The sequence below is a fragment of the Grampus griseus genome, assembly GCF_964374135.1.
Source record: "Grampus griseus genome assembly, chromosome: 10".
In the NCBI taxonomy this organism is placed as follows: domain Eukaryota; kingdom Metazoa; phylum Chordata; class Mammalia; order Artiodactyla; family Delphinidae; genus Grampus; species Grampus griseus.
Window position 1 is genome coordinate 61,421,293 of NC_139004.1, and position 27,447 is coordinate 61,448,739.

Genomic DNA, 27,447 nt, shown 5'->3' on the forward strand with positions numbered 1-27,447 from the left:
TTTAGTGGGGGAGTGCTCTCTGGAAAAGGAAAAACGGAAACAGCATGGAGCAAAAGGAGGAGCCAAGCAAGGACAGGGTCTCAGTTGAGCCCACATCAGACATCAGCTGGAGCCACGGGGATCTCCAGAGCATGAATCTATCACAGAGCTGCCCCGTCTGAAAGCCAGAGGCCCGGTTTCTGTAAATCTGTCGGTCAGACATGTGGAAAGGGAGTGTAGCCCTCCACGGTGAGGAGGCTGCCATTCAGGCTGAGGACAGTTCTTCAAGGGAGGGGACAGCTGTGGGTTGTTCTCAGCCAACGCTCACAGTTAGAGGACAGATGCTCCTGCAGAAAAGGGGCCCTGCAGGGACCCCCACAGCCTCAACTACAATAACTAATGACACATGCCATCCTGCAGTGTAGCTGCCTTAACGGCCCTAGTCACATTGTTCAGCATGTTCATCATCTGCACCGTCATCATCAACTGCGTGTTCATGGCCATGACTCGTGGGAAGGACAGCATTAACATAGATACTGAGAGTGCTGAGTAAGTGTTTGTCCTGCATGCATTTGTCCTATGTTTTTAAGCAAATAAACCTAAAAGAATTATGATTACCTCAGATTTTAGCTATGGAGAGAAGAAAAAGTCACCCATAATCCCAGATCCCCAGCACAAATGCTGGCAGAGTCAGTTTCATTTTTGTATATGTACACTTACAATTGTCTTTAAAGGCCTTTTAAACTTACATTTGTAATAAACAGCACACATACAGATTTTATGTCTAGTTTTACGTGGTCTTCTTTGTCCTTATGTAGGCTTAATAGGAGCCCATTTTGATGCCAATACAATATTTCATCAGGTGACTGTACCATAATTTACTTAACTACTCTTGTATTTTACTACTATAAATAGCATTGCAACAAGCATCTTTTGGTATAAAGCTACTTTAAAAAATCATTATTTTCTTAGAATAGAGTCTTAGAAATGGGTTTACTAGCTAGACAACCATGGCCCTGACTGGACACCCTAACTATGGTTGAACTGACAGTGACACACCCCAGAGGGCCTGATTTGCCTGGTGGGTTGAGGTCTCCCTATCATGGAGATCTCAAGCCCTGCTTCCTGCTGGTGGGCATGGCTGTACTCCATAGCAGATGTCATTTTGGTCTACATGTCCCACCACTGGCAGGCTTCTGCTGGAAAAGAGAAAATGGCAGGGTGGGAGGTGGAAGCCTAAATGGCTAGGCAGAATAGCAGTCAGAGGTGGCTGTCTCATTTGCTTGAGATCTAGATGAAGACTTGCAGAATCCCACACATCTGCAATTATAGCCTTTTTTCAAAATACCTATAATTTTATAAATTATACCTGAGTTTAAAAGATGGCATTTACGGGCAGACATTAATTAACCTTCTGTGTTTATTTGTCACCTAAAAGGTGAGCAGTTTAGAAAAAAGCGGAAGCAGAAGTAGCTCTTGCCCAAGGCAGCCTCATGACCATTTCTGCTCTTGGACTTAGCTGCTTTGGGATTCTTCGAGTTCCCAAGACCTTAGTTCTTTAGCTTTGAGGGCTAACAATGGTTGGACATTCTACCAGAAAAGGTCCACTTCTTTTACTCTGAACCAGCAGAGTGTTCAAAATCATTGTTTCTGTCCCAGATGTGGGACCAGCGTGTGTGTGTGTGTGTGTGTGTGTGTGCGTGTGTGTGTGCGCGCGCGCGCGCGCATGCGCGCGTGCCAATCAAGCATATTTTTATTGGGATTATAACAAGAGAGCTAGAGTATTGTCTTTTGGAGGAGGTGGAAGGGGAAGAAGGGAAATAAATTAGAAGGCAGAACATGATGAAGGACTAAAGGAATAAAATGGAAATAGTTTTTTTAAAAATTGTGATAAAATACACATTACATCACATTTGCCATCTTAATCACTTTTAGGTGTACAGATCAGTGGTATTAAGTAGATTCGCACAGATGTTCAACCATTACCACTCTCCATCTCCACAACTCTTTTAATCTTGCAAAACTGAAACTCTGTACTCATAAAACAGTAACTCCCCATTCTGCCGTCCCCTCCAGTCCCCTGTAAACCACCATTATACTTTATGTCTCTGTGTATTTGATTACTCTAGGTGCTTCCTGTAAGTGGAATCATACCATATTTGTCTTTTTAAACTAGTTTATTTCCCTTAGTATATGACCTCAAGATTCATCCATGTTGTCACATGTGACAGGATTTCTTTCCTTTCCTAGGCTCAATAATATTCCATTGCATATATATATACCACATTTTATTAATCTATTCATCTGTCAATGGACATTTGGGTTGCTTCTACCTCTTGGCTATTGTGAATAGTGCTGCTGTGAACATGGGTGTGCAAATATCTCTTCAAGACTCTGCTTTCAGTTCTTTTGTATATGTACCCAGAAGTGGGATTGCTGGATCATATGGTAATTAGATTTTTAATCTTTTGAAGAATCTCCATATTATTTTCCATGGTGGTTGCACCATTTTACAATCCCACCACTAGTGCACAAGGGTTTTAATCTCGCCACATCCTCACCAACACTTGTTATTTTCTGCTTTTTTAAAAAAAGTAGCCAGCCTAATGAGTACGAGGTGATATCTCATTGTGGTTTTGATTTGCATTTCCCTGATGATTAGTGATATTGAACATCTTTTCATATGCTTGTTGGCAATTTGTATGTAATCTTTGGAAAAATGTCTATTCAAGTCATTTGGCCATTTTTAAGTGGATTATTTAATTTTTTGTTGCTGAGTTTATAGGAGTTCTTCATATATTCCAAATATTAACCTCATCAGATATATGATTTGCAGATATTTTCTTCTAGGAGTCTTATAGTTTCAGGTCTTTTTTAAATATTCACAACATTTTTATTTATTTATTTGTTTATTTATTTATCTGTTGGGTCTTCGTTGCTGTGCGTGGGCTTTCTCTAGCCACGGCAAACAGGGGCTACTCTTCGTTGCGATGCACAGGCTTCTCATTGCAGTGGCTTCTCTTGTTGTTGAGCAGGAGCTCTAGGCGCGTGGGCTTCAGTAGTTGTGGCATGTGGGGTCAGTAGTTGTGGCTCGCTGGCTGTAGAGCGCAGGCTCAATAGTTGTGGCGCACGGGCTTAGCTGCTCTGCGGCATGTGGGATCTTCCCAGACCAGGGCTCGAACTGGTGTCCCCTGCATTGGCAGGCTGATTCTTAACCACTGCACCACCAGGGAAGTCCCTAGTTTCAGGTCTTACATTTAACTCTAATCCATTTTGAATTAATTTTTGTACATGGTATAAGGTAACGGTCCAGCTTCATTCTTTTGCATGTGGATATTGTGCTTTCCCAACACCATTTGTTGAAAAGACTGTCCATGTTGGCTGAAGCTTCTCTCAAGAATATGGCTGTGAAGCTAGGTGTTTAAAAGCAGCTTTACAACTTTATCCATGGGCCTCTTTCTCAGAAATCCCAAATACCAGAACTTGCTTGAGGACCTTACCTTTCTGAACTCTGATTTGCTAAGACAAGAATGTTAAATGTCACATTAAAATGGAATCTGACCTCATGAAGGTCATATCAGACAAATGGGCTCTCTCTTTTTCACATAGCTTATCATATTTCTTCTTGTTCTGAATGATTTGCTTTGTAGGTATGTCTTCACTGGGATTTATATATTTGAAGCATTAGTTAAAATATTGGCAAGAGGTTTTATTCTGGATGAGTTTTCTTTCCTTCGAGATCCGTGGAACTGGCTGGACTCCATTGTCATTGCAACAGCGTAAGAATGTTAAGATTTTTACCAAAGAGACTAGAGGTGGGAAAGAAGCCCCTTGGCTTCCAGCAGGGCCCTGTGTAGATACACATGACTGGCTGAGTGCAGCCAAGTAAAGCCTAGAACTGTGAGTGCAGTGTTGGTTGACACTGAACTGCACCATGTAGCCAACTGACCAGAGGCCTTCACACACACAAATCCATTTCTGGCCGCACCGTGAGGCTTGTGGGATCTTAGTTCCCCAACCAGATATTGAACCCAGGCTCATGGCCATGAAAGCACCAAGTGCTAACCACTGGACTGCCAGGGAATTCCTCACAAATCCATTTCTAGGCCAACACTCATGATCTTACTTTTTCAGCCATTTATTTACCAAACACTGACCTGTTATGGGGCCAGGCTCTGTGCCAGATATAGGGCTTGTGATAATGAAAAAAAATATATCATGCATGGTTCTCACCCTGTTGGAGCTTGCAGGTCAGAGGGGAAGTGAGGCATTTAATGACCATTATAACCTGCTACAGTGAGTGCTAGCATAGGAGCTGTGCATGATTCCAGCTGTTAGAGCATGGAGGAGGAATTAAGGGGTCTAGAACATCTTTGTCTACTGAACGGTCACAAAGAGTTTCTCTCATGTTTTCTCCTAGAAGTGTTATTGTTTTGGCTCTTACGTTTAATTAAGTTTGTGGTCCATTTTGAGTTAGTTATTGTATATGGCATGAGGTTAGAGTTGAAGTTCTTCCTGAAGGAGAGGGCATCAATTTGGCATCCGAATGATGAGATTCCAAATTCATGAGTCAGCAAAATAAAAAGCAAGAGGGGCAATGGCCCATTGCCAGCACAATAATAATAAACCCAACCTTATTTAATTTGTGCCAGCCATTGTCTTAAGCACTTTGCATATATTTTTCTGTTTAATATTCATGAAAGCCCTTTGAAGTAGTTACTATTAATTTCAGAGTTTTACATTTGAAGGTCAATGGTCAAGTGCTCCTGGTTATTGAGAGATGGTGTAGTATGTGGGCTCTGGAGCCAGACTGCCTAGGTTCCTTCTGGGCTTGGCCACCTGGTGAGACCTTATGGAAGTGTACTGGGGCCTGGAACTTGATAGCAAGTCAATAAATGTTTAAGTTGATTTCTGTTATCCATGGATGTAGCCACAACTGCAGTGACTATTTCAAGGAATCCTCATCTATGTCCAAGTGTAAAGGTTAGCTGAGAGCAGCCTCCTGTGCCATCTGTGGTCCATAGGGTCCATAGCAATAGAGCACTAGTGGTATTGCCAGGTCCTGACACGAAGGTGGGATTGGAAGGGGAGGTTGCAGATTTCATTCTGGTGGACACACACCTCAGGCTGTGCTTACTTGTGACCTTTGTGGAGATGTGCCGGGCAGACGCATGCCTGAACAAGCCTGGACTTTCCTTGTGCTTTGTCTTGTAGGTTTGTGTCATATTCACCATATATCAAGGACAGCAGCATCAGTCTGTCATCCCTGCGTACCTTCCGAGTGTTCAGAGCTTTGAAAGCAATTTCAGTAATTTCAGGTAAGTCACTCTAACTTTCAACACTGGCTCTTAGCGGAAGAGAATAGTTAAAATTTCTCAATATGTCATGTAAACCACAAACTAACAAACTCTGCTTTATTCATTTATTTGATCATTCAACAAATATGTATTGAGCACCTAATATCCACTGTGCTAGCTGCTTGGGATATATCAATGAGCAAACAGACAAAGGTCCCTGCCCTCATGGAGTTTACATTCTAGGTGGGGGGTTGGGAGACAGACTTAAGCAGTAACTATAATAAATAAGTAAATTATATAGCATGCTGGAAAGTGACATATGCCATGGAAAAATAAAATGGAAAAGTAGGCGATGTGGTGGCTCTTGGAAGTCACGGGGGTTCATGGAAGCAGGTTGCAATTTTAGTGGGGTGGTTAGGATAGGTGTCATTGAGAAGGTGAGATGTGAGCAGATTTGAAGGTGGTGAGGGAGTTTCACAAGCAGATATATGGGAAGGAGTGTTCTGAGCATAGGAAGCAGCCAGTCTACAGACCGAGGACTATAAAACATGTGGGTGGGGCTGGAGCAGACAGAATGAGGGGCCAGGTGGTGGAGAAGGGACCACAGAGGTGAAGGGGAGGCACCTAAGTACCGGGAAGACTTGGGCTTTGCTCTGAGAGAAATGGGAGCCATGCAGGGGCTTTGAGCAGAGGAGTCATGACCTGACCCAGGCTTTAAAAGGATTACTCTGGCTGTTGTGTGGGGAACAGAATGTGCGGGAGCAAAGGTAGAAGCAGGAAGACCAGATAGGAGGCATGTTGGTCACCATGGAAATGTGCTGCTCAGATCTCCTGCTGCAGGGAGTGCAGTTGACTAATGGTCCCAGCTGCCCCCTCTCTGGATTCACCACTGCATTCATGTTCATGCCAAGATCACGCTTTCCCTGCATGTGGGGGCCGCTAGTGCAGGCCCACCCCTGAAAGGTATGGGACTCCTCTATGTGGGACTTTGGCTCAGCGGCTCCTCAGCAACCAGGGTGAGACTGTCTCACAGCAGCACTGCAGTCTGAGGCACTTCCTGTCTATCCTGCTTCCTTCCTGATCTCCTTTCCCAGGTGTCAGCCCTGTGTCACAGTCTGAGGCTCTCTTTGTCCCTCCACTCACTCCCTCCAGATTATTCCTCACAAGCATTTCCCCAGGAAATCTCTTGCAGTCTGGTCTCAAAGTGTCTGCTTCTCAGAGGGCCCAAACTGACACAGGGGGCCACTGCCATAATCCAAGCAAGAGGTGGTGGTGCTCTCAGATCAGGCAGTGGAAGAGGAGTTGGTGAATGCTGGTCAGATTCTGTGTAAATTTGAAGGTGGAAACAAGAGAACTTCCTGACAGGTTGATTGTATACATGATATGAGCAAAAGAAGAGTAAAGGATGAGTCAAGGTTTTTTGTCTGAGGGACTGGAAAGATGGAATCATCACTGAATGAGAAAAGGAAGGCTGTGAGAGAAGCAGGCCTTGGGGGTCAGATTAGGAATCAGCTTTGCATGTGTTCTGTTTGAGATGGCTGTGAGACATCCAAGTCAAAGTACCAAGTAGGCAATGAGATATGTGAGGCTGGAGTTCCAGGGCTGCAGATAACATTTTGGAGATTATGAGCCTGTAGATGATATTTAGAGCCATGGAATCTGATGAGATTACCAAGAAAATGAGCATAGATGGAAAGTAGAAGAGGACCAAGGACTGAGTCCCAGGCACTGTAGACCTTAAAGGGGAGGGGAGAGAGGAGAAACCAGCAAAGGAGATGAGCAAGAGCCACCAGTAAAGGAGGAAAGAGAGCAAAAGTGGTCTCTTGGAAGCCAGGCAAGGAAGGAGCTCAGTGGATCAGGATGAAGCCAAGGACGGGGTTGTAAATATGAATTCCAGTTTATCAGAAATGAGGTTATTATGGCACAGTCTTCTCCTTCCCCTTTCCTCTCTTTCCTTTACAAAAAAAAACTTTATTAAAAAATATTCTCCCTCTGGACTCCTTCCTTCTCCCCTTCTTCTTCCCTTCTTCTTCTAGTCTCTTCTATCAAAACTCCAGGCAATTTGGATCTTTTTCATACAGAGGCAGTGGTTATTTTTGGAAACTCCAGAAGAACAACTGCATAGTGATAAAGCAACTGGCAGTCAGAGGACACTTTACGTAGAACATGTCTCTCTTTCTCTTCCTCTTTTGCAAGGTGGACCTTGGTTTCCCAGGTAGATTTAGGGGCTTTCTGCCTGAGCTGAGTCCCTCATACTTCGCGTGGGTAAAATATACATTCAGGGAGACACTTAGCAGCTTTCATGTTCCCTTCCTCGTCTGTAAGCAGGTGAACATACTCTCCATTTTGACTCATGAAACGCATGAGATCCCTGGATGCTTTTTGGAAGGAAGAGTATGAGATACAATCTTTTATGGGACTATGTAAAAATAATTCAGGAATCACAGCTATCTTTCATCCAAATCATCTTGCTTTGGAGAAGACTCGAGCCTCTTGTTACAGATGAAAAATCAGGCGTAGATGAGGTTACACTATTTTCGTGTTTGGTGCCCCTGACCATGCAGGGGAAACGTGATCTTGGCGTGAACATAAGTGCACTGGTGAATCCAGTGGATGTCCCAGCTTGGCCTGAAGTCTCCTCCTCATGTGGCATCACCCTTGGTGGAAGGTCATCTGCTGTGGGCTTGGCCTCCCATCAGATGCTACTTTGTGTTCTCAAGTCTGCCATTCATGGTTTATGCTGATCAACCGAAACTTTGTCACTTAGTGTTATCCCACACATTACCGATGCCATCTGCTGGTTTCTCTCTCCAGCTGTGTTGAGAGCAGAGCCTGTGACTCAGTGTTGTGCTGGGACTGACTTGTTCCAACTCCCCAGCAGACTGTGCACATCTTTTTCCAACTCTGCATCCAGGGACGTCATGTTGGTAGCTTGAAAACAGCTGGGGGAGAAGGGTGTATGGAGGGAGAAGAGGGGTCTACGCTCCGGAATTCAGCAAACAAGGACATCTGTAAATGCTGCAAATGAAGACTTTCTCTGTCTCCCCTCCCCGCAAGAGCTGATTTTAAACATTTACCAACAGACTGCAAGACTATGTCCTTTTTATTTTGTAACTTTGGCAGCCTGACAGTGTACCATGGACATAGTATGTGCTTGGTAAATATATTTCTTGAATGAATTTTTAAAAACCCTTATAATAAGTAGTAATCTGAGTTTCTTTTCCTAAGACATCCTTATTATTTGGGTCCAGACAAAGCTCCTTCTTCCAGCTCCCTGATCCCCCAATTTAGCTATATCTCATGGCACCTCGTGTACCTTATAGTAGGTAGTAGCTACCAAATGTTAAATACAGCTCTGCTCCTTCTCTCAGGAGGCCTCACTTTGGCCTTAATGCTGCCTGTGACCCCCAGCCGTGGAGGTGCCTGCACAACTGTCATCAAGTTATGTCTTGTGTCTCTGTGGCATGTTTCTGCTCAAAGTCTTCTCACTTGCCCTTCAGAGCAGCCCTGTGGCATCTGTAGAGCAGGATAAAGAGGCCAAGTCCTAGACCAGTGGACCACTCTGATGACCCATAGCTTCTAAGGCACAGCGTTATGGCCTCAGAATCCTAGGTCAGGCCAGTTTCTGATACCAGCATGCAATCAGACAACTTTTGAGGCCTTGTTGCTCCCTCTCTGTTCCTTGCCTGTGTCTGGTGTGTGTGTGTGTGAGTGGGGGGCTTCTCCCCACATCTGTACTCTTCCTCAGGTCTGAAGGTCATTGTTGGGGCCTTGCTGCGCTCTGTGAAGAGGCTTATCGATGTGATGATCCTGACTCTCTTTTGCCTCAGCATCTTCACCCTGGTAGGTCAGCAGCTCTTCATGGGAAATCTGAACCAGAAATGTGTGAGGAAAGACTGTGACTCTGACTATAAAGGTAAACACCCCACCTTTCACTCCTTGGTTTGTGCATGGTTAACTTTTATTTATCCCCACTCATATGTCTACTGATCTGCATTACAGAGTGTCTTAGGATCAAGGGATGACTTGTCCTTCTAGGGTTCTCAAGTGGGCAGATGCATTTCTTAGAGAACTGCCTCATTCTTTGGGTATCCATGAAGAAGTAAAATCCTGAAGCCACATCCATAGGAGTGGTGTCACCTTCCATCTCTGCCCACTTCCTTGTCATGTTTTGCAGAAGTCTTCAGAGTGCCTGGCTTTGGCCAAAGGGGACCAGCAACTTCCCACAATGCCTGCCCCCACCCAAGTATTTTCTTCAATGATATTGGTCCTTTTATGTTGCACCCTCTCCACTCTGAGGTCAACCCTATATCAATTTCATGTGTCCTGAATTTTATGTGGCCATACTTTCTCCATGACTGTCCTGGTTTATGAGCTTCTCATGGGCTGACCCTGTGTCCAGCTTCTCCTAGGGGTGGTCTCTGGTTCAGTTCTATGTACTGAGAGGTACTGCTTCCTCCTCTTATTTCTCCTTCCTTCTCCTTTTCCCTCTTTTTCTCTTGCATCTTCCTGAGGGCTTAGGCTCTAGTTCCTCTCTAGATCATTTCATTGAGATCACTTTGATCACTTTGATCATTTTGGAGGATTCTGAACCATCTGTTTCAAGCATAATCTGGCATATTTGCTATTCTTTTTCCTTTCAATGTTGTTTTTTCAAATCTGAATTTATAATTATTTCCTTCTCAGACTATTGCTTTGAAAAGAAAGATTCCACTGAATTCAGAATATGTGGCACATGGATGGAGAGCGGGTAAGATGTTTATACTCTTCATTCTATCTTTTTGAAGTGATGTGGCAGACAGTCTTTATCTAATGACTTGTAGAAGCAGTGGTGGTAGTTCTCAAACACTACTATTTCATGTGTCTAAGAAAGTTTATTTTATTTGGTTTTTTTAACATATTTATTTATTTGGTTGTGCTGGGTCTTAGTTGCAGCAGGCGGGCTCCTTAGTTGCGGCTCTCCAGCTCGTTAGTCACAGCACGTGGGCTCCTTAGTTGTGGCATGCAAAATCTTAGTTGCGGCATGCATGTGGGATTGGTTCCCTGACCAGAGAATGAACCTGAGGCCCCTGCACTGGGAGCACAGAGTTTTATCCACTGCGCCACCAGAGAAGTCCCTCTAAGCAGGTTTAGATGTGCATTACTAAATTAAAAATTATTTCCAAGTGTTTAAAGCAGTTCTCTCTCCTAAATTATATTGAATTTGTATCTGATGAGAAACCTACTGAAAACATAGGGGTATTTTGACATTATGGAGCGCATATTCAAGGCCATCAAAGGTAAGAAAGGATGTTGTGACTGAAAGCCCCATCTAGACCTATTTCCTGTTCAATGACATGGCCCTGATGGAAGACATCTCAGCACACGTCTTCTGTTTGTTGATCTGTGACCCCCACTGCCTCTAATTGCACACACTGTTGTATGTGTGTTCATACACATTCACTTCAACAGTTAGCCCTCTGACCCTTTGGGGATACTGTTCCTTCTTCCAGGATATTAGTACTCTCTGTGGTGAGAGATTCATTCAGTGAAGGTTTATTGAGTGTATTTCAAATTAAGATAATATGCTAGGCACTTTGATGAAATAGATGACATTTATCTCTCAATAACAAATAGGTATCAAGGGCCAACATTGTGCCAAGCTCTGTGTTAGGCCCTAGGAATCCAAGTACAAACAAAGGAGTGCTGCCCTCTTGAAATTGACATCTTTCAGGCAACAGAGATGTACAGTAAATTCTTGAAAGTGTGATGAATGTTATAAGAGAGACCTGTAGATACTGAGAGAGATAATAGAGATGTAACCCTGCCTGTAAAATTAAGGAAGTCTTCTCGTGGTGGTCACAGATTCTGATTAGGTCAAACTCACAGACTTATTAGGTTTTAATACAGGGTTTATTGAGCTCTCTAGAATGATCCTCGGCAGGACATACTGCACGTACATTGTTTTCATTCAATGAGGAGCCCAACAGCTGTCACAACAGTGCTTCTTTGATCCATCATCCATGCAGGGCAGGTATGGTTACTATAAGCAAAATCCAAGGTGGGATGGGCCATCTAAACATACAGATGCAGAAGCCTTGGTTTCCAACTGTGTGCCAGTCACAACTCTCTCAGTCTAGGTGTAGTCTCAAAGCTCAGGAGTTTTACAGTAAGCGAACTCCTAGTACATGACCTTCGACACTGATCATAACGTGGTAGTTTCCAAGGAGATGGCAGATCTGAGGTCACCTTCCCAGACAGGCCTCTGTTCAGGGCCCAGGCTTGGTTTTCAGCCTTTACTCACTGCCTCCTCTGAGGACTGACTGAGTGGTGACTACAACATGGGTCTGAAGCATGAGTGGGAAGTTCTGGTGGATGAGAAGATAGAGCAAACGATTCCTGATGGTACAAATAGCAAGGATGAAAGCCTCAGGACATGAGGACATGCGGGGATAGTAAGAAGCCCAGAAGCTTGTTAGGCAGAGGGGCAGGAGACAGGAGCCAACCATGCAGGACCTGGTAGCCCATCACTGCTGAGGATTTTGACTTCAATCACAAAGGAAACAAGACCTGATCAGATTAGATACTTTTAAAACTCACTTTTGTCTGCTACATGGAGAATGGATGGATAGAGTAGATGAAGCAGCCACTTAGGAGGCTATGTTAATACAGATGAGAGTCACGAAGCTGTTCAGTGGAGATGAAGAGAAATGGATGGATGAATCCCAAAGACGTTTAGGAGACAGAAAGAACAAGACTTGTGGATTGAAGAGGGGTGTTGGCATCTGTGCAAATGCACGTGTAGGATAGTGGTGAGAAGTGCAAAGGGGAGAATAGAAAAAATCAATATAGAATTAAAAGATAAAGCAATGAAAGAGACAGAAAATATGAGAATAAATATCAATCCAGAAGTTTCAGCTTTTGACTAAGTAGGAATTCCAGAAATAGAGCACAGAAAAAGCAAAAGGGAGGAAATTAGCAAAGATAATACAGAGAATTTCCCTGGGATTAAAGATGCAAATACCTCAGTGGCCCATAAAGTAGCCAACACAATGAATGAAAAAGGACCATGTCAGGTGCATTATCATGGCGTTTCAGAACGTTTGGGGAAAAAGATCTGAAAACCAAAGAGAAAAAGGTTACCCACAAAGGAACAGTATCAGAATCCTCAACAACAGCATAGGGTTAATAGCTGAGCAGTGATTTTATGTTTCTGAAGAAAAACTATGTTCAACCCCAAATTCTATTTCTGGTCAAACTGTAACTCTACTGTGAAGGCAGAGTAAAGATATACCCATATGTGCAAAGATCACCCAGTCTTCCTAAAAAGCTACTTGAGGTTTGGTCCAGAAAAATGAGGGAGTAAAACTTAGAAAGAGCAATACAAAAGAGCCAAGAAAAAATGTATCTGACGCAGGAGACCCAATGACACAGGCCATGATATTTTCCATGAAGAATGATATAAGTAGTGGTGAGGTAGGGTGGGATGTTGGAAAACCCTTATCTACCACAGCAGAAAGCTAGTCAACAAAGACTAAAACTGATAAATCAAATACCAGGATAAGCATTTTAAAAAATTATAGTATAGTTGAATCTCAATATCATATTAGTTTCAGGTGTACAATATGGTGATTCAATATTTTCATAAGTTATACTCTAAAGTTACTGTAAAATATTGGCTATATTCCTGTGCTGTGTAATATATCCTTGTAGCCTATTTATTTATTTATTTATTTATTTATTTATTTATTTATTATTATTTTTTGTGGTACGCGGGCCTCTCACTGTTGTGGCCTCTCCCGTTGCGGAGCACAGGCTCCGGACGCGCAGGCTCATTGGCCATGGCTCACGGGCCCAGCCGCTCCGCGGCACGTGGGATCCTCCCGGACCCGGCCACGAACCCGCGTCCACTGCATCGGCAGGCGGACTCTCAACCACTGCGCCACCAGGGAAGTCCCCTATTTATTTTATACATAGTAGTTTGTACCTCTTAATCCCCTACCTCTATTTTGCCCCTCCCCCCTTCCCTACTGGAAACCACTAGTTTATTCTCTATATATTTAATTCTGTTTCTGTTTTGTTATATTCATTTGTTTCATTTTTTAGATTCCATGCATAAGTGATAACATTCAGTATATGTCTTTCTCTGTTTGACTTATTTCACTAAGCATAACCCCCTCTAGGTCCATCCACATTGTTGCAAATGGCAAAATTTCATTCTTTTTTATGGCTGAGTTATATTCCATTGTATGTATATACAGCACATCTTTTCTATTTTTTATATAGGAGTATAGTTTATTCACAATGTTGTGTTAGTTTCAGGTGTAAAGCAAAGTGATTTAGTTATACATATTCATACATCTAATCTTTTTCAGTTTCTTTAACCATATAGGTTATTAAAGAGTATTGAGTATAGTTCCCTGTGCTCTACAGTAGGTCCTTTTTGAATATCTATTTTATGTACGGTAGTGTGTATATGTTAATCCCAACCTCCTAACTTATCCCTCCCCTGCCACCTTTTCCCCTTTGGTAGCCATGTTTGTTTTCTAAGTCTGTGAGTCTGTTTCTGTTTTGTAAATAAGTTCATTTGTATCATTTTTTTAGGTTCCACATAAGTGATATCATACGATATTTGTCTTACTCTGTCTGACTTATTTCACTTAGTATGATAATCTCTAGGTCCATCCATGTTGCTGCAAATGACATTATTTCATCCTTTTTTATACCACATCTTTTTTATCCATTCATCTGTTGGTGGACACTTTGGTTGCATCCATATCTTGGCTATTGTTAATAATGCTTCTATGAACATTAGGGTGCATGTATCTTTTTGAATAGTGTTTTCATTTTCTTCAGCTATATACCCAGCAGTGGAATTGCTGGATCATATGGTAATTCTTTTTTTTTTTTTTTTTTTTTTTTTTTTGTGATACGTGGGCCTCTCACTGTTGTGGCCTCTCCTGTTGCGGAGCGCTCCAGATGCGCAGGCTCAGCGGCCATGTCTCACGGGCCCAGCCGCTCTGCGGCATGTGGGATCTTCCCAGACCGGGGCATGAACCTGTGTCCCCTGCATCGGCAAGCGGACTCTCAACCACTGAGCCACCAGGGAAGCCCTATTTTTAATTTTTTGAGGAACCCCATATTGTTTTCCACAGTGGCTGCACTAATTTACATTCCCACCAACAGAGTACGAGTCTTCCTTTTTCTCCACATTCCTGCCAACATTTGTTATTTGTAGACTTTTTGATCGTAGCCATTCTGACAGGTTTGAGGTTGTATCTCATTGTGGTTTTGATTTGCATTTCTCTAACAGCGTTGTTCTGCATCTTTCCATGTGCCCGTTAGCCATCTGTATGTCTTCTTTGAAAAATGTCTATTCAGGTCTTCTGCCATTTTTTAATCAGGTTGTTTGTTTTTTTTTTGATAGAGTTGTGTGAGCTGTTTATATATTTTGGATATTAACCCCTTATCGGTCATATCATTTGCAAATATTTTCACTCATCTAGTAGGCTGTCTTTTCATTTTGTCAGTGATTTTCTTTGCTGTGCAAAACTTTTTAAGATTAATTAGTTTGTTTATTTTTGGTTTTGCTTCCTATGCCTTAGAAGAAAGATCAAAAAAATATTGCTATGATTTATGTCAAAGAGTGTTCTGCCTATGTTTTCTTCTAGGAGTTTTATGGTTTCTGGTCTTACATTTAGGTCTTTAATCTGTTTTGAGTTTAATTTTGTATATGGTTTGAGAAAATGTTTTAATTTCATTCTTTTCCATGTAGCTGTCCAGTTTTCCCATCACATTTATTGAAGAGACTGTCCTTTTCCCATTGTATATTCTTTCCTCCTTTATTGTAGATTAATTGACCATAAGTACGTGAGTTTATTTCTGAGCTCTATATTCTATTCCATTGATCTGTGTCTATTTTTGTGCCAGCACCATGCTGTTTTGGTTACTGTAGCTTTGTAGTGTAGTCTGAAGTCAGGGAACATGATATTCCCAGCTTTGTTCTTTTTTCTCAAGATTGCTTTTGCTCTTCAGGGTCTTTTGTGGTTCCATATAAATTTTAGGATTATTTGTTCTAGTTCTATGAAAAATGTCATGGTTATTTTGATAGGGATTGCATTAAATCTGCAGATTGCTTTGCGGTAGGATGGACATTTTAACAACATTAATTCTTCCAATCCATGAACACAGTATATCTTTCCATTTCTTTATATCATTTTCAGTTTCCTTCATCAGTGTTTTATAGTTTTCAGAGTATAGGTCTTTTACCTCCTTGGTTAAGTTTATTCCTAGGTATTTTATTCTTTTTAATGTAATTTTAAATGGGATTGTCTTCTTGCTTTCTCTTTCTGATAGTTTATTATTAGTATATAAAAAGCAACAGATTTCTGAATATTAATCTTGTATCCTGAAATTTTACTGAATGCATTTATTAGCTCAAATAGTTTTTTTGATGGAGACTTTAGTTTTCTATCTATAGTATCATGTCATTTGCAAATAGTGATAGTTTTACTTCTTCCCTTCCAATTTGGATGACTTTTGTTTTTTTTTCTTGGCTGATTGCTGTGGCTAAGACTTCCAATGCTATGTTAAATAGAAGTGGTGAGAGTGGGCATCCACCTTATTCCTGAGATTAAGCAAGCGTGTGCATATGTTCTTCATGAGCAGAGTCTCAGTTTGTTACAGCCCTCCTGTAAGTCCCACTGGTTTTCAAACCAGCTAAGGGAACTTGTCTTCCTGGTGTTGGACCCCAGGGCTGGGGTGCCCAATATATGATTCAAACCCCTCACTCCCCAGGGAGGATCTCCAAGCCCATGATATCCCTCTCTTCTGTGCCCCTAACTAGGGAGTCCCAACCTGATTGCTTCTCCTTCCTTCCTTTCTGACTCAGTGTGGATCTTTCTTTACAGTCTTGTGTCCAGTTTACCACCAGTGTCCAGTTTGTTTTCATTGAGAATTGCTCCACATGTAGATGTATTTTTTAATATAAATTTATTTATTTATTTCTGGCTGCATTGGGTCTTTGTTGCTGTGCGCGGGCTTTCTCTAGTTGTGGTGCATGGGCTTCTCATTTCAGTGGCTTCTCTTGTTGTGGAGCATGGGCTCTAGGCGTGTGGGCTTCAGTAGTTGTGGCACTCAGGCTCAGTAGTTGTGGCTCACGGGCTCTAGAGCGCAGGCTCAGTAGTTGTGGCGCATGGGCTTAGCTGCTCCATGGCATGTGGGATCTTCCTGGACCAGGGTTCAAACCCGTGTCCCCTGCATTGGCAGGCCGATTCTTAACCACTGCGCTACCAGGGAAGTCCCATGTAGATGTATTTTTGGTGTACTCATTGAGGGAGGTGAGCTCAGCATCCTCCTACTCCGCCACCTTGATCTTCTCCCAGTAAAAGCACTATATTTAGAGATAACAGACCTAAAAGAGCTAAAAGTTGTTAAATTTGGGGTGTATAAATGACAGATGAAGAATGATGGAATGGTTTTCATTACAAGCCTTTTGGTGCCATGTGACTTTTTTTAAACCACATGCATGTGCTACTTTGATAAAAATACTATGTTTATTACAAATTAAGAAAGTACATACTCATAGTATATTCGATAGATGCACTCAATGATGTGTTTTTGGTGATGTGGACAAAGACCTATATGCAAGATATCTACTGTTTTTAAAGTAAAACCCAAATGTTTGTAAGAATAGAGGACTGATAACAATTGATAGCTAAATATTTAGCATTAGCAAAGCACTTATATAAATCCCAGAACTGTAGGACATGAAAAGAAATGAGATATTTCCTTGTATGCTGGTGGAAAAGACCTCCAATCAATACCATTCCATGAAAAAAGCAAAGTGCAAGAGAGTGTTCAAAGAATGCTCCCATCCATATATTATAGAAAATGTATATTGATAATATGTGCTTTTATATTCATAGAGGACTTCTGGAAATTTACTAAAGTAACTGTTAAACTGTGCCTCTAGGAAGTGGGGCTGAGTGGGGAGAGAGGGAGACATCATATTCATTGTATGTCCTTTTTTTACTGTAAAGTGTTCACTATGTCACTGCACTTAATTTTTCAATGAAAAAATGCCGGTATGAACTTCCTAATCAATCCATTTGAGAAAAGTCTATGAGTGCCCATGTTTAGATATAGAATGGGAGGCTTGGAAGGTGGAGGATGACCAACTCTATAAATATTCTCTTCACCTAGGACTTTTGAGTGTGAGCCCATGGTTCTTGGAAGAATCAGTGCCCTGGGCAGGGTGTCGAGGGGAGGTGGGCTGCAGGATATGTAATTCTTTCTCTGTTCCTTTGTTTCCAATATCTAGGGCTTGTTCTGAACAATTTGAATGCAAACATACCAATAAAAATCCTGACTATAATTACACGAATTTTGACAGCTTTGGCTGGTCTTTTCTTGCCGTGTTCCGGCTTATGACCCAAGATTCCTGGGAGAAGCTTTATCAACAGGTTATCTATTTATTCATTCTCTCTCTTTATTTCCCTCTCTCTCTCTCCCCCTCTCTTCCCTGCCCCTCTGCCTCCTTCCCTCCTCTCTCCCTTTCCATCACTTATCTATCTCTTCATCATTTATTTATAACCTACCATCTCTCCTTCACCTTTGTCATCTATTTCTTATCCTTAACAGTTGTACTGTTAAATTGTATTTTAGAAATTCTATTAGAAACATCAAAAAAAGACTATAAATGTGATATTTGGAAGAAGAGTACAAAAAATCTCCTCTTCCTAGAAATATCACCCCTCTCCAGATTCCCCACTGACTGAAGTTCCACCACTAGTGCTTCAGCTTTCATGCAGCATTGCTCTCTCTCTTGCCTTTTTAATTTAAAAAATGCAAATACCCTTGAGAAAGTCACAGTAAAGTCACTCTGACTTCCGTGTGAATGTACAGATGGCATTTCCTTGCTGAGAGATAGGGCATCAGGAGCTCTAGGTGATGGGGGAGGCAGTAGATGATGCTGCAGGTAGCTGAGCCAACCAGGGCTGGGGAGAGACCAATTGCTACAGTGTAATCTCCACTCGAGGTCAAGTCACCCCTCTGCGGAGGAAGGATTCAGATGCCAGCATGTGCTGTGTCCCTTGCAGACTTTGCGCACCTCAGGGCTCTACTCAGTCTTCTTCTTTGTGGTGGTCATCTTCCTGGGCTCTTTCTACTTGATTAACTTAACCCTGGCTGTTGTCACCATGGCTTACGAGGAACAGAACAAGAATGTAGCTGCTGAGACAGAAGCCAAGGAGAAGATGTTCCAGGAAGCCCAGCAGCGGTTAAAGGAGGAGAAGGAGGTAGGGTCACGTGGTGTGAGACAGTGGGGTCTGCTTGGGAGGACCCCAGAGGCCGTGGGGTCTGACACTCAAGGTTTCTGTATAAGGCCTAGTCTCAGTGCTTTCCTAACTGGTGCTTTTCTGAGAATTTTTAAGCCCTTTGCAGCTGGCTCTGCTACAGTCTCCCACTAAGATGTCCAGGCGCAGGGCTCTTGAGGAAGGGAACCCTTGGTTTTGATGAACGTTGACCTTCTGAAACCTGAACCTTCAAAGATAGATCCCAAATTGCTGGCTAGAGGATAAAATGTATGTGTATGTAAATTAAGGCTCTGCTCCAGGCTTTCTTGTGGGAAGCTGGAGATGTTTGTGTCCAGGGACTTTGCTTGCAAGAGTTTGGAAAATCAATCATGGTGGCTGTAGAGATGACAGTCATGATCCTTTCTTATAATCCTTGTTATATTTACAGACCATTCTTATTGTTTCCGTGACATCTTTACATTTTTTCAACTCTAAGATTCTAAGATTCGATTCTAAGATTTCAGAGCAGGGCCATGTTTTATGCTTTTTCTCATCCTCCACAGAGATTTGTCAGGAGGAAGCCCATCTTAAGTGCTTGATGTCTGCAGCGTTAAGCGCAAACATTTACTGAATGCTTAGCACATACAGGGCACTGTGCTAAGGGTTAGTGACACAGAGGTATCTAAGAGTTAACCCTGCCTTCGAGGGCTGCAATCTCGTGGACAAACAGGACATGTTCCCCACATAAACAATGACAAAGCTAGCATCCCACATAAACAATGACAAAGCTAGCATATTACAGTTGGGCAATGAGCAATCAAAATGGTCCAGTGCTACCAGAAGAGAGGAGAGAATGCTTACTGAGGTCGAAGTCATTTACAGTGTTCTGTGGGGAGTGTGATCTGTTCATTAATTACTTTTTTTCACTCTCTAAGGCTCTGGTTGCCATGGGTATTGACAGAAGTTCACTTAATTGCCTTGAAGCATCATCTTTTTCCCCGAAGAAGAGAAAGCTATTTGGTAATAAGAAAAGAAAATCCTTCTTTTTGAGAAAGTCTGGGAAAGACCAGGTTCCAGGATTAGATTCTGATGAAGATTCTTCAAAAAAGGCAAGTTTGGGCCAAGGGATTGATGATACTTTGGCACTCTTCAGGGGGACAGGTCAAGTTGTCAATATAATTGAAAGGACTCATTCATTCACTCAATCATTTATCCATTCATCCATTTGCACATACTTCCCTGCATCCATGTGTCTATTCAATTATCCATTTATTTACAGATGTCTATTTAAAATGTTGACAGTGTTTATTTGGCACTGGGGTAGGCACTGGGGATACGTGGGATATATAACACAGGCAAGTAATGATGACGGCACACTGACAAAGAGGCAGTTACTGTTCAGTGTGATGACCGACATGATGATCACTGAGGGAGAGCAGAGCAGGAGCATTGTCTTAGGGGCAATGTTTGTTCCCTGCAAGGCAAACCCTGAGACGTTAGAGTGCAAGTAGATTATTTGGGAAGTGATCTCAGGAAGCACTAAGAGGGGAGGGGAGAAGTGATACATGGAAGAGAAGGTGGCCAATTAGTGTGCATTATTAAGCCAGTTTAATCTCCCTGGAGTGAGGGCACTAGAGTATTTATACATCAGCTTTCGTCCATCATTGGTTCAAGACTTCTGTGGTCAGGAAACAATAATTTTTCTGTATTTCTGACGTGCTATGTGTTAAGGCAAAAGTGTTTGGGTTGCCAAAGGAAGCCTGAGAACATATGGATGGGGCCAACAATAGTGTCTGCTTCAGACAGCCAACCCCAGACTTGGTGGGGGCTGGGAAAAGAGCAGTGGATCAGAAAAGAGTTCCCAGAGGAAGCAGTGTGTAAGCTGAAAGGATGAATTAACCGGGTAAAAGGAAGAATGAAGCACTACACATAGAGAGAACAGCACACGCATAGGCCTGGAAACAAAGGAGAGCAGAACATGACCCAGTAGAAAATGTGCAAGTGTGTGTGCGCATGCGTGTGTGTGTGTGAGATGAGGTTGGGGGGGTGGCAAGAGGCTTTAGTGGTAAGATATGGACCATAATAAAAAGCCTTGAAGCCAAGCTAAGGAGTTCATTCTTTACACTGAGAGCAAGTGGTAAGCAGTATGGAAAGGTTTTAAGCAGAAGAGTGATATGACTAGATTTACATTGTGGAAATCCTGGATGCATTGAAGAGAGGGGATTGGAGGAGTGCGAGACTGGAGGCAGCCAATTAAGAAGTTGTTGCAGTGATCCAAGTAAGAGGTGACAATGGCTTAAACTATGGTTAGGGCAGTGAGGATAAAGAGAGATGAACAGGTTACAGTGATCTGCAGAGGAAAAGATTTGGCAATTGACTAGATGTAGAGGGTGGGGTTTATGGCTTGGGTAGCCGACTTGTTGGTGGGTAATCTACTGAGATGGGCAAAGAGCATGTTCTGGGGGCGAGGAAGATAGCAAGCTAAGTTTTGCATGTGCCAATTTTGAGGTGCCTATGGGGCATTCAAGTCAGGCTATTGAGTAGGCAGCAGGATATGCAGAAAAGAAGCTATGGGAGGATGTACTGTAGAAAAAGAAAGCTTATTCTTATCATTTAAGGTGGGGGATGTTTGAACATGTTTTAATTCTGGAGAAGAGAAGTCAAAAGAGAGGAAGATGTTGGTGATACAGGCCAGGGAATAATGGCTAGAGCCTCTTTACTGAGGTAGGGGGAGGATGAAGCAGGCAGGAGGTGGGTGTGTGTGCTTGAGCCCAGGGTGGGGAAAGGGAGGTCAAGGGCCTTTGTAGAAGTAGATGCACGGACCTCACCCACTGCTCTGAGCAGTTCTCTGATGGAGTGACAGGGCAAGATCTCATGATTTAGAGGCTTCTTTGCTGTCAGATCACAGCATATTCAAGAGACTGCATATATTTTTTAATATTTTGCAAGTTTTTCCTCATTTCACAAAGCAATAGACAAAGACCCAGACACCTAACATAAAGTGTCTTTTCCCTTTAGCTAGAATAGGAAATAGCTATAGAAAGACTACAGGCTCCCTTTAGAATAGCTTTTCAGAAATGGATAGTTCCCTCTGGGGCCATGGTTGGTCAGAACTTTGGGGGAATAAGTAATTACGGATACCTGAGTTTTCTGGCTAGCTGAAGGTTTATGTCCTTTAATCTCTAGATACTTTAGAGTTGTAGATAAGGTGAGAATCAATAAGCTCTTAGACATAGCCTGAGTGCTTGAAGTTTAGTATATGGATTTTGTGATATTTATTTTGACTGTTCTTTTTAGTTACTGACTATTTCAAAATCTATTTAAGCAGCCACTTAAGGCACTTCACTATGTGGCCTCAATCCACCTTTCTAAATTTATACACCACTTCTGCCCCTCGCAAACATTGTTTCTAAATCGCACTTTTTATTGTTTTCATACCCTGAACCATTGCGCATTCGTTTTTGTAAAATATTTTTTGCTCTTTGTTGACAATGAATAAAACACAGCGAAAGAAATGTTTCTATAGGTACAACTCTAGACTCTAGAAATGGGCATACATAAGAAATATGAATGTTCAAACCATATTTCTCTTATCTATTAAATGTGAATTAAGAAAACTGCACCTTTGGCATGCCATGAAGTTGAAGTGAGTTGAGCATCTTCGCTGCATGTGGCATTGAAACAGTTTGTCAAGTTTTGAGGAGAGGTCGCCCCTTCCCTTAGACAGTCCACCATGCCTTCTCTTATAGCCACATCTACTTGAACAAACCAAACGACTGTCCCAGAATCTGTCAGTGGAGCACTGTGATGAGCACAGAGACCCCTTCCAAAGGCAGAGAGCACTGAGCGCTGTGAGCATCCTCACCATCACCATGCACGGTAAGTTCTGTTCCAAGACCAAGGGGGAGCCTAACTTCAAGGATGCCCTTCCCTTCTCCCTCTCTCCAGCCCCCCAGAAGCCCTTTGCAACCCACTGTACTTCCTGCAGAGTGACTCCCCATGCTACTTTGGAGCATGTGAGCAAAATGGCTTGGAAGAAGCAGGCCTTCCTTTTGGGACCACCCTGAGCTGCCACTTGGGTAGTGGTGGGACCAAGCGCACCAACGGAACTTCTCATTCAGGCCAGGCAGTCACAGGAAGTTTCAGTGGCAATGATAGCCAGCCAAAGAAGAGAAGACATAGAAGTTTCCAGGAGGTTACAGTTGTCATTGAAGTTAGAATAGGGATCTGACATGAATAATAGAAGAAGACTTGCGTATGCAGGCTGGAACCATCGGATGGACCTGATTAACAGGAGGCAACAGGGACCAAACTGAGGGGTTCGTGTTCAAGGGCAGGACTCAAGTCCCAGCAAGAATGGGATCAAATGGGTTCTTAGCACTTTTGAGCCTATTGCATCATCTCATGAGGCCTTGAAATTGTGTGGAAATCAGGGTGCAGCTGCCTTCTGGCCTGAATTCAACCAACTGATAGCATGCCTTTTGTTTCAGTGCTTATAGATGCCCCTGACTGAATATCTCCCCTTCCCCTGAGCCCTGGTAGCTTCCTGTGCTCTGGTACAGCCGTCACCATGGTCTTCCTTGAGTGAACATAACTTGGGCTTGTGTCTTTCTCTCTCATGGGTTCATAGCCAGTCAGTGTTGACTTCCCCATCTGTATCTCCCACAGTGTGGCCCTGCTCCCAGATTCTCAATATAAGTATAAAGACTTGAAGTACTTGACTATACCACATGGAAGTTGAGTGTGGGAAACCTTCCTAGCTATGCGTCAGTACCCTTCTTGACTGATCATGTTGTAGCACAGGAGATGCTAGGGAAGAGGGAGGAAGGAATGCACCCAGGCAAAGAACAGCCAGACTGGCTCAGACCTAACTCCTCAAGTGCTCTTTCAATTCTCCTTCTCCAGAACAAGAAAAATCACAGGAACCTTGCCTCCCATGTGGGGAAAACCTGGCATCCAAATACCTCGTGTGGGACTGTAGCCCCCGGTGGCTGTGCATTAAGAAGGCCCTGAGAACCATGATGACTGACCCCTTTACTGAGCTGGCCATCACCATCTGCATCATAATCAACACTCTCTTCTTGGCCATGGAGCATTACCAAATGGACCAGAGTTTTGAGAACATGTTATACACAGGGAATTTGGTAACTCTACGCTTTTTAAAATATAAAACATATTTCAAACTTTGAATTATAACTCTTTCAAAGTCTAAACATTTTGTGAGTGGCCTAACCTAACGTAGGTCTTTGGTCCTCTTAGGTGGAGTAGAGGGAAAAGATGACAGTTAGGATTTTATTTTTACCCATTTTAGTAATTTTCCATGGGCCCCTGTTCGCCCTCTAGTACGTTGAGGGGTTTCTTTAGTCATCTAATGGATGACTAAAGGGTCATTCAGTGGTAAGACAGAAGCAAGGAGACATCTTAAACGGTCAACTATTTTGGATAATCAAGAAAACATTAACCATATCCAGAGATCCATGGTGATGAGTACCATGGTCCCCAGTGATATTGATGACATCATTTGTCACAAAACAGTGTGACTGCCATTACTAAGTGTTATTTTCCCTGGAAAGGTGAGTCAGAGCATGGAAGCTGTAGGAGGTTCTTTCCCAGGAGTAGGTGTGAGAGGCTTGTGGGGTGGGGTGGGTGTGGGGTTCCAGACTTGAGCTTGCTTCAGTGTGTTTGTTATTGGATGAAGCTACTCTCAGTTAAATTGGGAACATTAAGATAGGGGAGCAGATTTTTCAAGAACTGTTCACTTTAATTAATAGCTCCTGCAGAAGGCCCAAGGGAAAATTAGTTTCCCAAATATCAGAAATAATAAGTAAGTACCTAGTGAATGTTCTACTGTAATTTGCTAATGAGTTAATTAGCTAAAAATCTTACCAGAATGTCTAGCCTTTTCTTCTTACAGTTTTATGTTATTTTTCTAATTTAAAAAGCAATGTATGTTTTTTTTAATTTTAAAAATAAGTAACAATACAAAGAAGGGAAATACAAAGAAGAAACTCATTTCCTATGGTCTTAGTAGCAAAGATGATCATTTTTAGCATTGCAGAGTATTTCCAGGCAGTATGTATGTAGGTAGGTATTTTTAAATTTTCCTTTTTTTTTTTTACTTTGACAAGAACCCACAGTACGTATTGAATCAGGAGTTGGTCCACAGAGATGCTTCCATGCATCAGGTTTAGGATGGTGCAGAACTGTAGACAGGTGCCTGTTACCCTTGGTTCCACATCCCATGCAGGAAGAGTAGGGAACTGCAGAATAAGAGCAGGGTGGATCTCCTTACAGACAGTCTGCATTTAAGTTCCACATCCCATGCAGGAAGAGTAGGGAACTGCAGAATAAGAGCAGGGTGGATCTCCTTACAGACAGTCTGCATTTAAGTTCTTTTTCCCATACCGCCTTTGGGAAGAAGTGCCCTGTGGGTGTGCATAGGTCAGATTAGATTCCATGTTGCACAATAAAGCTAACACACACAATACCTTCTAACAGGCTGGCATCTTCTGGGCTCCAGGCCAGGGTGTTTAGCTCTCTCCTGTTGAGGTGTCCCAGAATGGCCTGAGGGTTTAGTTTCACTTGGAGGCAGAATGCTGTGCCCTCAGGGCCACAGTCCCTACCTCGACAGAGTTAGCAGGACCCATCTTTCAGCATCTTCTGGTAGATGGAGTTATTGGATAAATTCCAGAGAATACTCAAAGAACCCAGAGTCATCCCCCTGGACAGAGCTTCCCAATTGCAAAGGTGGTCTGTCCATCACTTCATCTGCTGGTCCAACTGTGGGAAATAGCCAAAGCCCGCCTCTCACATTTGCCACTGACCAGGTGTCCTGGATGCTGAGGTGAAGTTGCATTTTACAGTTGGAAGCTGGCAAATTAAGTGACATTCTTCTTCACTCTCTCCAGAGGCAAAAGGAACACAGGGACATTGTTGGTGTCTGAGAACACAGGCAGCAGCTGGACCCTGGATCCTGAAAATTGAAGAGAAACATGCAGAGCTGATTATGTAGCCTGTGCATCTGTTCCATGTGCCCCATTCCCTAGACATGCAAAAAAAGGGGCAGCCACCTCTCCTCTTGTGCCCTCGTGTTGGTGGTGCAGGGAGGCCTTGGAGCCCTGGGCTTGAAAGAACACATTCAGACCTCTCCTGTCTGATGGATGGACCAGGATTAAGCTGGCCTGTGGAGTTCTGTGGACTAGACTTAGAAATGGACTCTCTAGGCTTCAGAATTGCTTGAATCAAGCGAGTACATTGAGCTCCCAAGAAGTCATAACTAGCAATTGAATTGGATTGCAAAACCAATGGTCCCAAAGCATCTAGGGACGCTGTTGGGCTCAGACACCTAAAGCCTGAAGGAGACAGGAGGAGGAAGAGTGGGTCAAAAGGGGATGGAGATCAGTCCAGCACAGTTAACTGGCATGCGCAACACTGCCTGCTTTTAGGCGCTGGTTATGGCACTGGGCAGGAATAGGCAGCAAGGTTTAAAGGGAGAAGATAGGTATAAGCTTTGATTTTTCTTTGCCACCCTTGATTTCTTTTTATTTGCCTATTCTGTGTTTATTTATGCCTATCCTTTTATTTTAACTTGTGTCATTTTATTTTAGAGATGTATTTTATAAATAGTAAGTCATTGAATTATTTATAAAAATAGATCACGTGTTACTTTTTAATAAGGAAATTTAATCATTTAGGAGTTGTTTTTGCTGTTTCCAGAACTAAAGAGGAGAGTCTTATAACACAGCGGTCCCCAACCTTTTTTTTTTTTTTTTTAAGATGTTGGAGATAGGAGTTTATTAATTAATTAATTTATTTTTGCTGTGTTGGGTCTTCGTTTCTGTGCGAGGGCTTTCTCTAGTTGTGGCAAGCGGGGGCCACTCTTCATCGCAGTGCACGGGCCTCTCACTATCACGGCCTCTCTTGTTGCGGAGCACAGGCTCCAGACGTGCAGGCTCAGTAGTTGTGGCTCACGGGCCTCGTTGCTCCGCTGCATGTGGGATCCTCCCAGACCAGGGCTCGAACCCGTGTTCCCTGCATTAGCAGGCAGATTCTCAACCACTGTGCCACCAGGGAAGCCCCAGCAGTCCCCAACCATTTTGGCACCAGGGACCGGTTTCGTGGAAGACAGTTTTTCCACGGACTGTGGAGCGGAGAGATGGTTCAGGTGGTAGTGCGAGCGATGGGGAGCAGTAGATGAAGCTTCGCTCGCTCGCCTGCCGCTCACCTCCTGCCTGGTTCCTAACAGGCCACAGACCAGTACTGGTCTGTGGCCTGGAGGTTGGGGACCCCTGTTAAGACGGACATTTTAGGGGCTTCCCTGGGGGCTTCCCTGGTGGTGCAGTGGTTGAGAGTCCGCCTGTCGATGCAGGGGACACGGGTTCGTGCCCCGGTCCGGGAAGATCCCACATGCCGCAGAGTGGCTGGGCCCATGAGCCATGGCCACTGAGCCTGCACGTCCGGAGCCTGTGCTCCGCAATGGGAGAGGCCACAACAGTGAGAGCCCCGCGAACCACAAAAAACAAAACAAAACAAAACAACAATAACAACAAAAAAAAGGACATTTTAAGAGACTTTAACCCTTTTCATATTACTCTATTATTTTCATACTATTGTTTTTCTCATTTCTATTTAATGTGTGTGTGTGTGTGTGTGTGTGTGTGTGTATGTGTGATAGAGAAAGTGCTATTTGCTATGAAGGAATGCTTTGCTTTATCTTCTGCAAAGAATAGAAGATAGATTTAGTTTTGAATTTGGCTACTATGCTACATTTTGCAAATTTCTTAAGCCTGTATTATCTAATTGTTAAAGGCAGAGAATTACTTTCCCCTCGGAAAAGACATAGTTTAGTGCTTTTTAAGCTCTTGCCCCTCCTTTTAATTCTTTGATATTTTGTTCTG

The 27,447-nt window shown here is 42.9% G+C and overlaps 1 protein-coding gene across 2 annotated transcripts in view; it reads left to right on the forward strand.

The window, feature by feature from the left end:
* Window positions 1-27,447, forward strand: part of SCN11A (sodium voltage-gated channel alpha subunit 11) — a gene marked incomplete at its 5' end in the record, with an annotated part of 70,393 nt that overhangs the window by 4,464 nt on the left and 38,482 nt on the right. For both annotated transcript variants that reach the window (XM_082664265.1, XM_082664266.1), the window contains 10 exons: window positions 423-528; window positions 3,630-3,758; window positions 5,194-5,297; window positions 9,025-9,192; window positions 9,963-10,026; window positions 17,578-17,719; window positions 18,356-18,553; window positions 19,486-19,659; window positions 22,300-22,429; window positions 23,456-23,694. In XM_082664265.1, coding sequence (XP_082520391.1) covers window positions 423-528; window positions 3,630-3,758; window positions 5,194-5,297; window positions 9,025-9,192; window positions 9,963-10,026; window positions 17,578-17,719; window positions 18,356-18,553; window positions 19,486-19,659; window positions 22,300-22,429; window positions 23,456-23,694 — 1,454 coding nt within the window. The remainder of the gene's footprint in view (window positions 1-422; window positions 529-3,629; window positions 3,759-5,193; window positions 5,298-9,024; window positions 9,193-9,962; window positions 10,027-17,577; window positions 17,720-18,355; window positions 18,554-19,485; window positions 19,660-22,299; window positions 22,430-23,455; window positions 23,695-27,447) is intronic.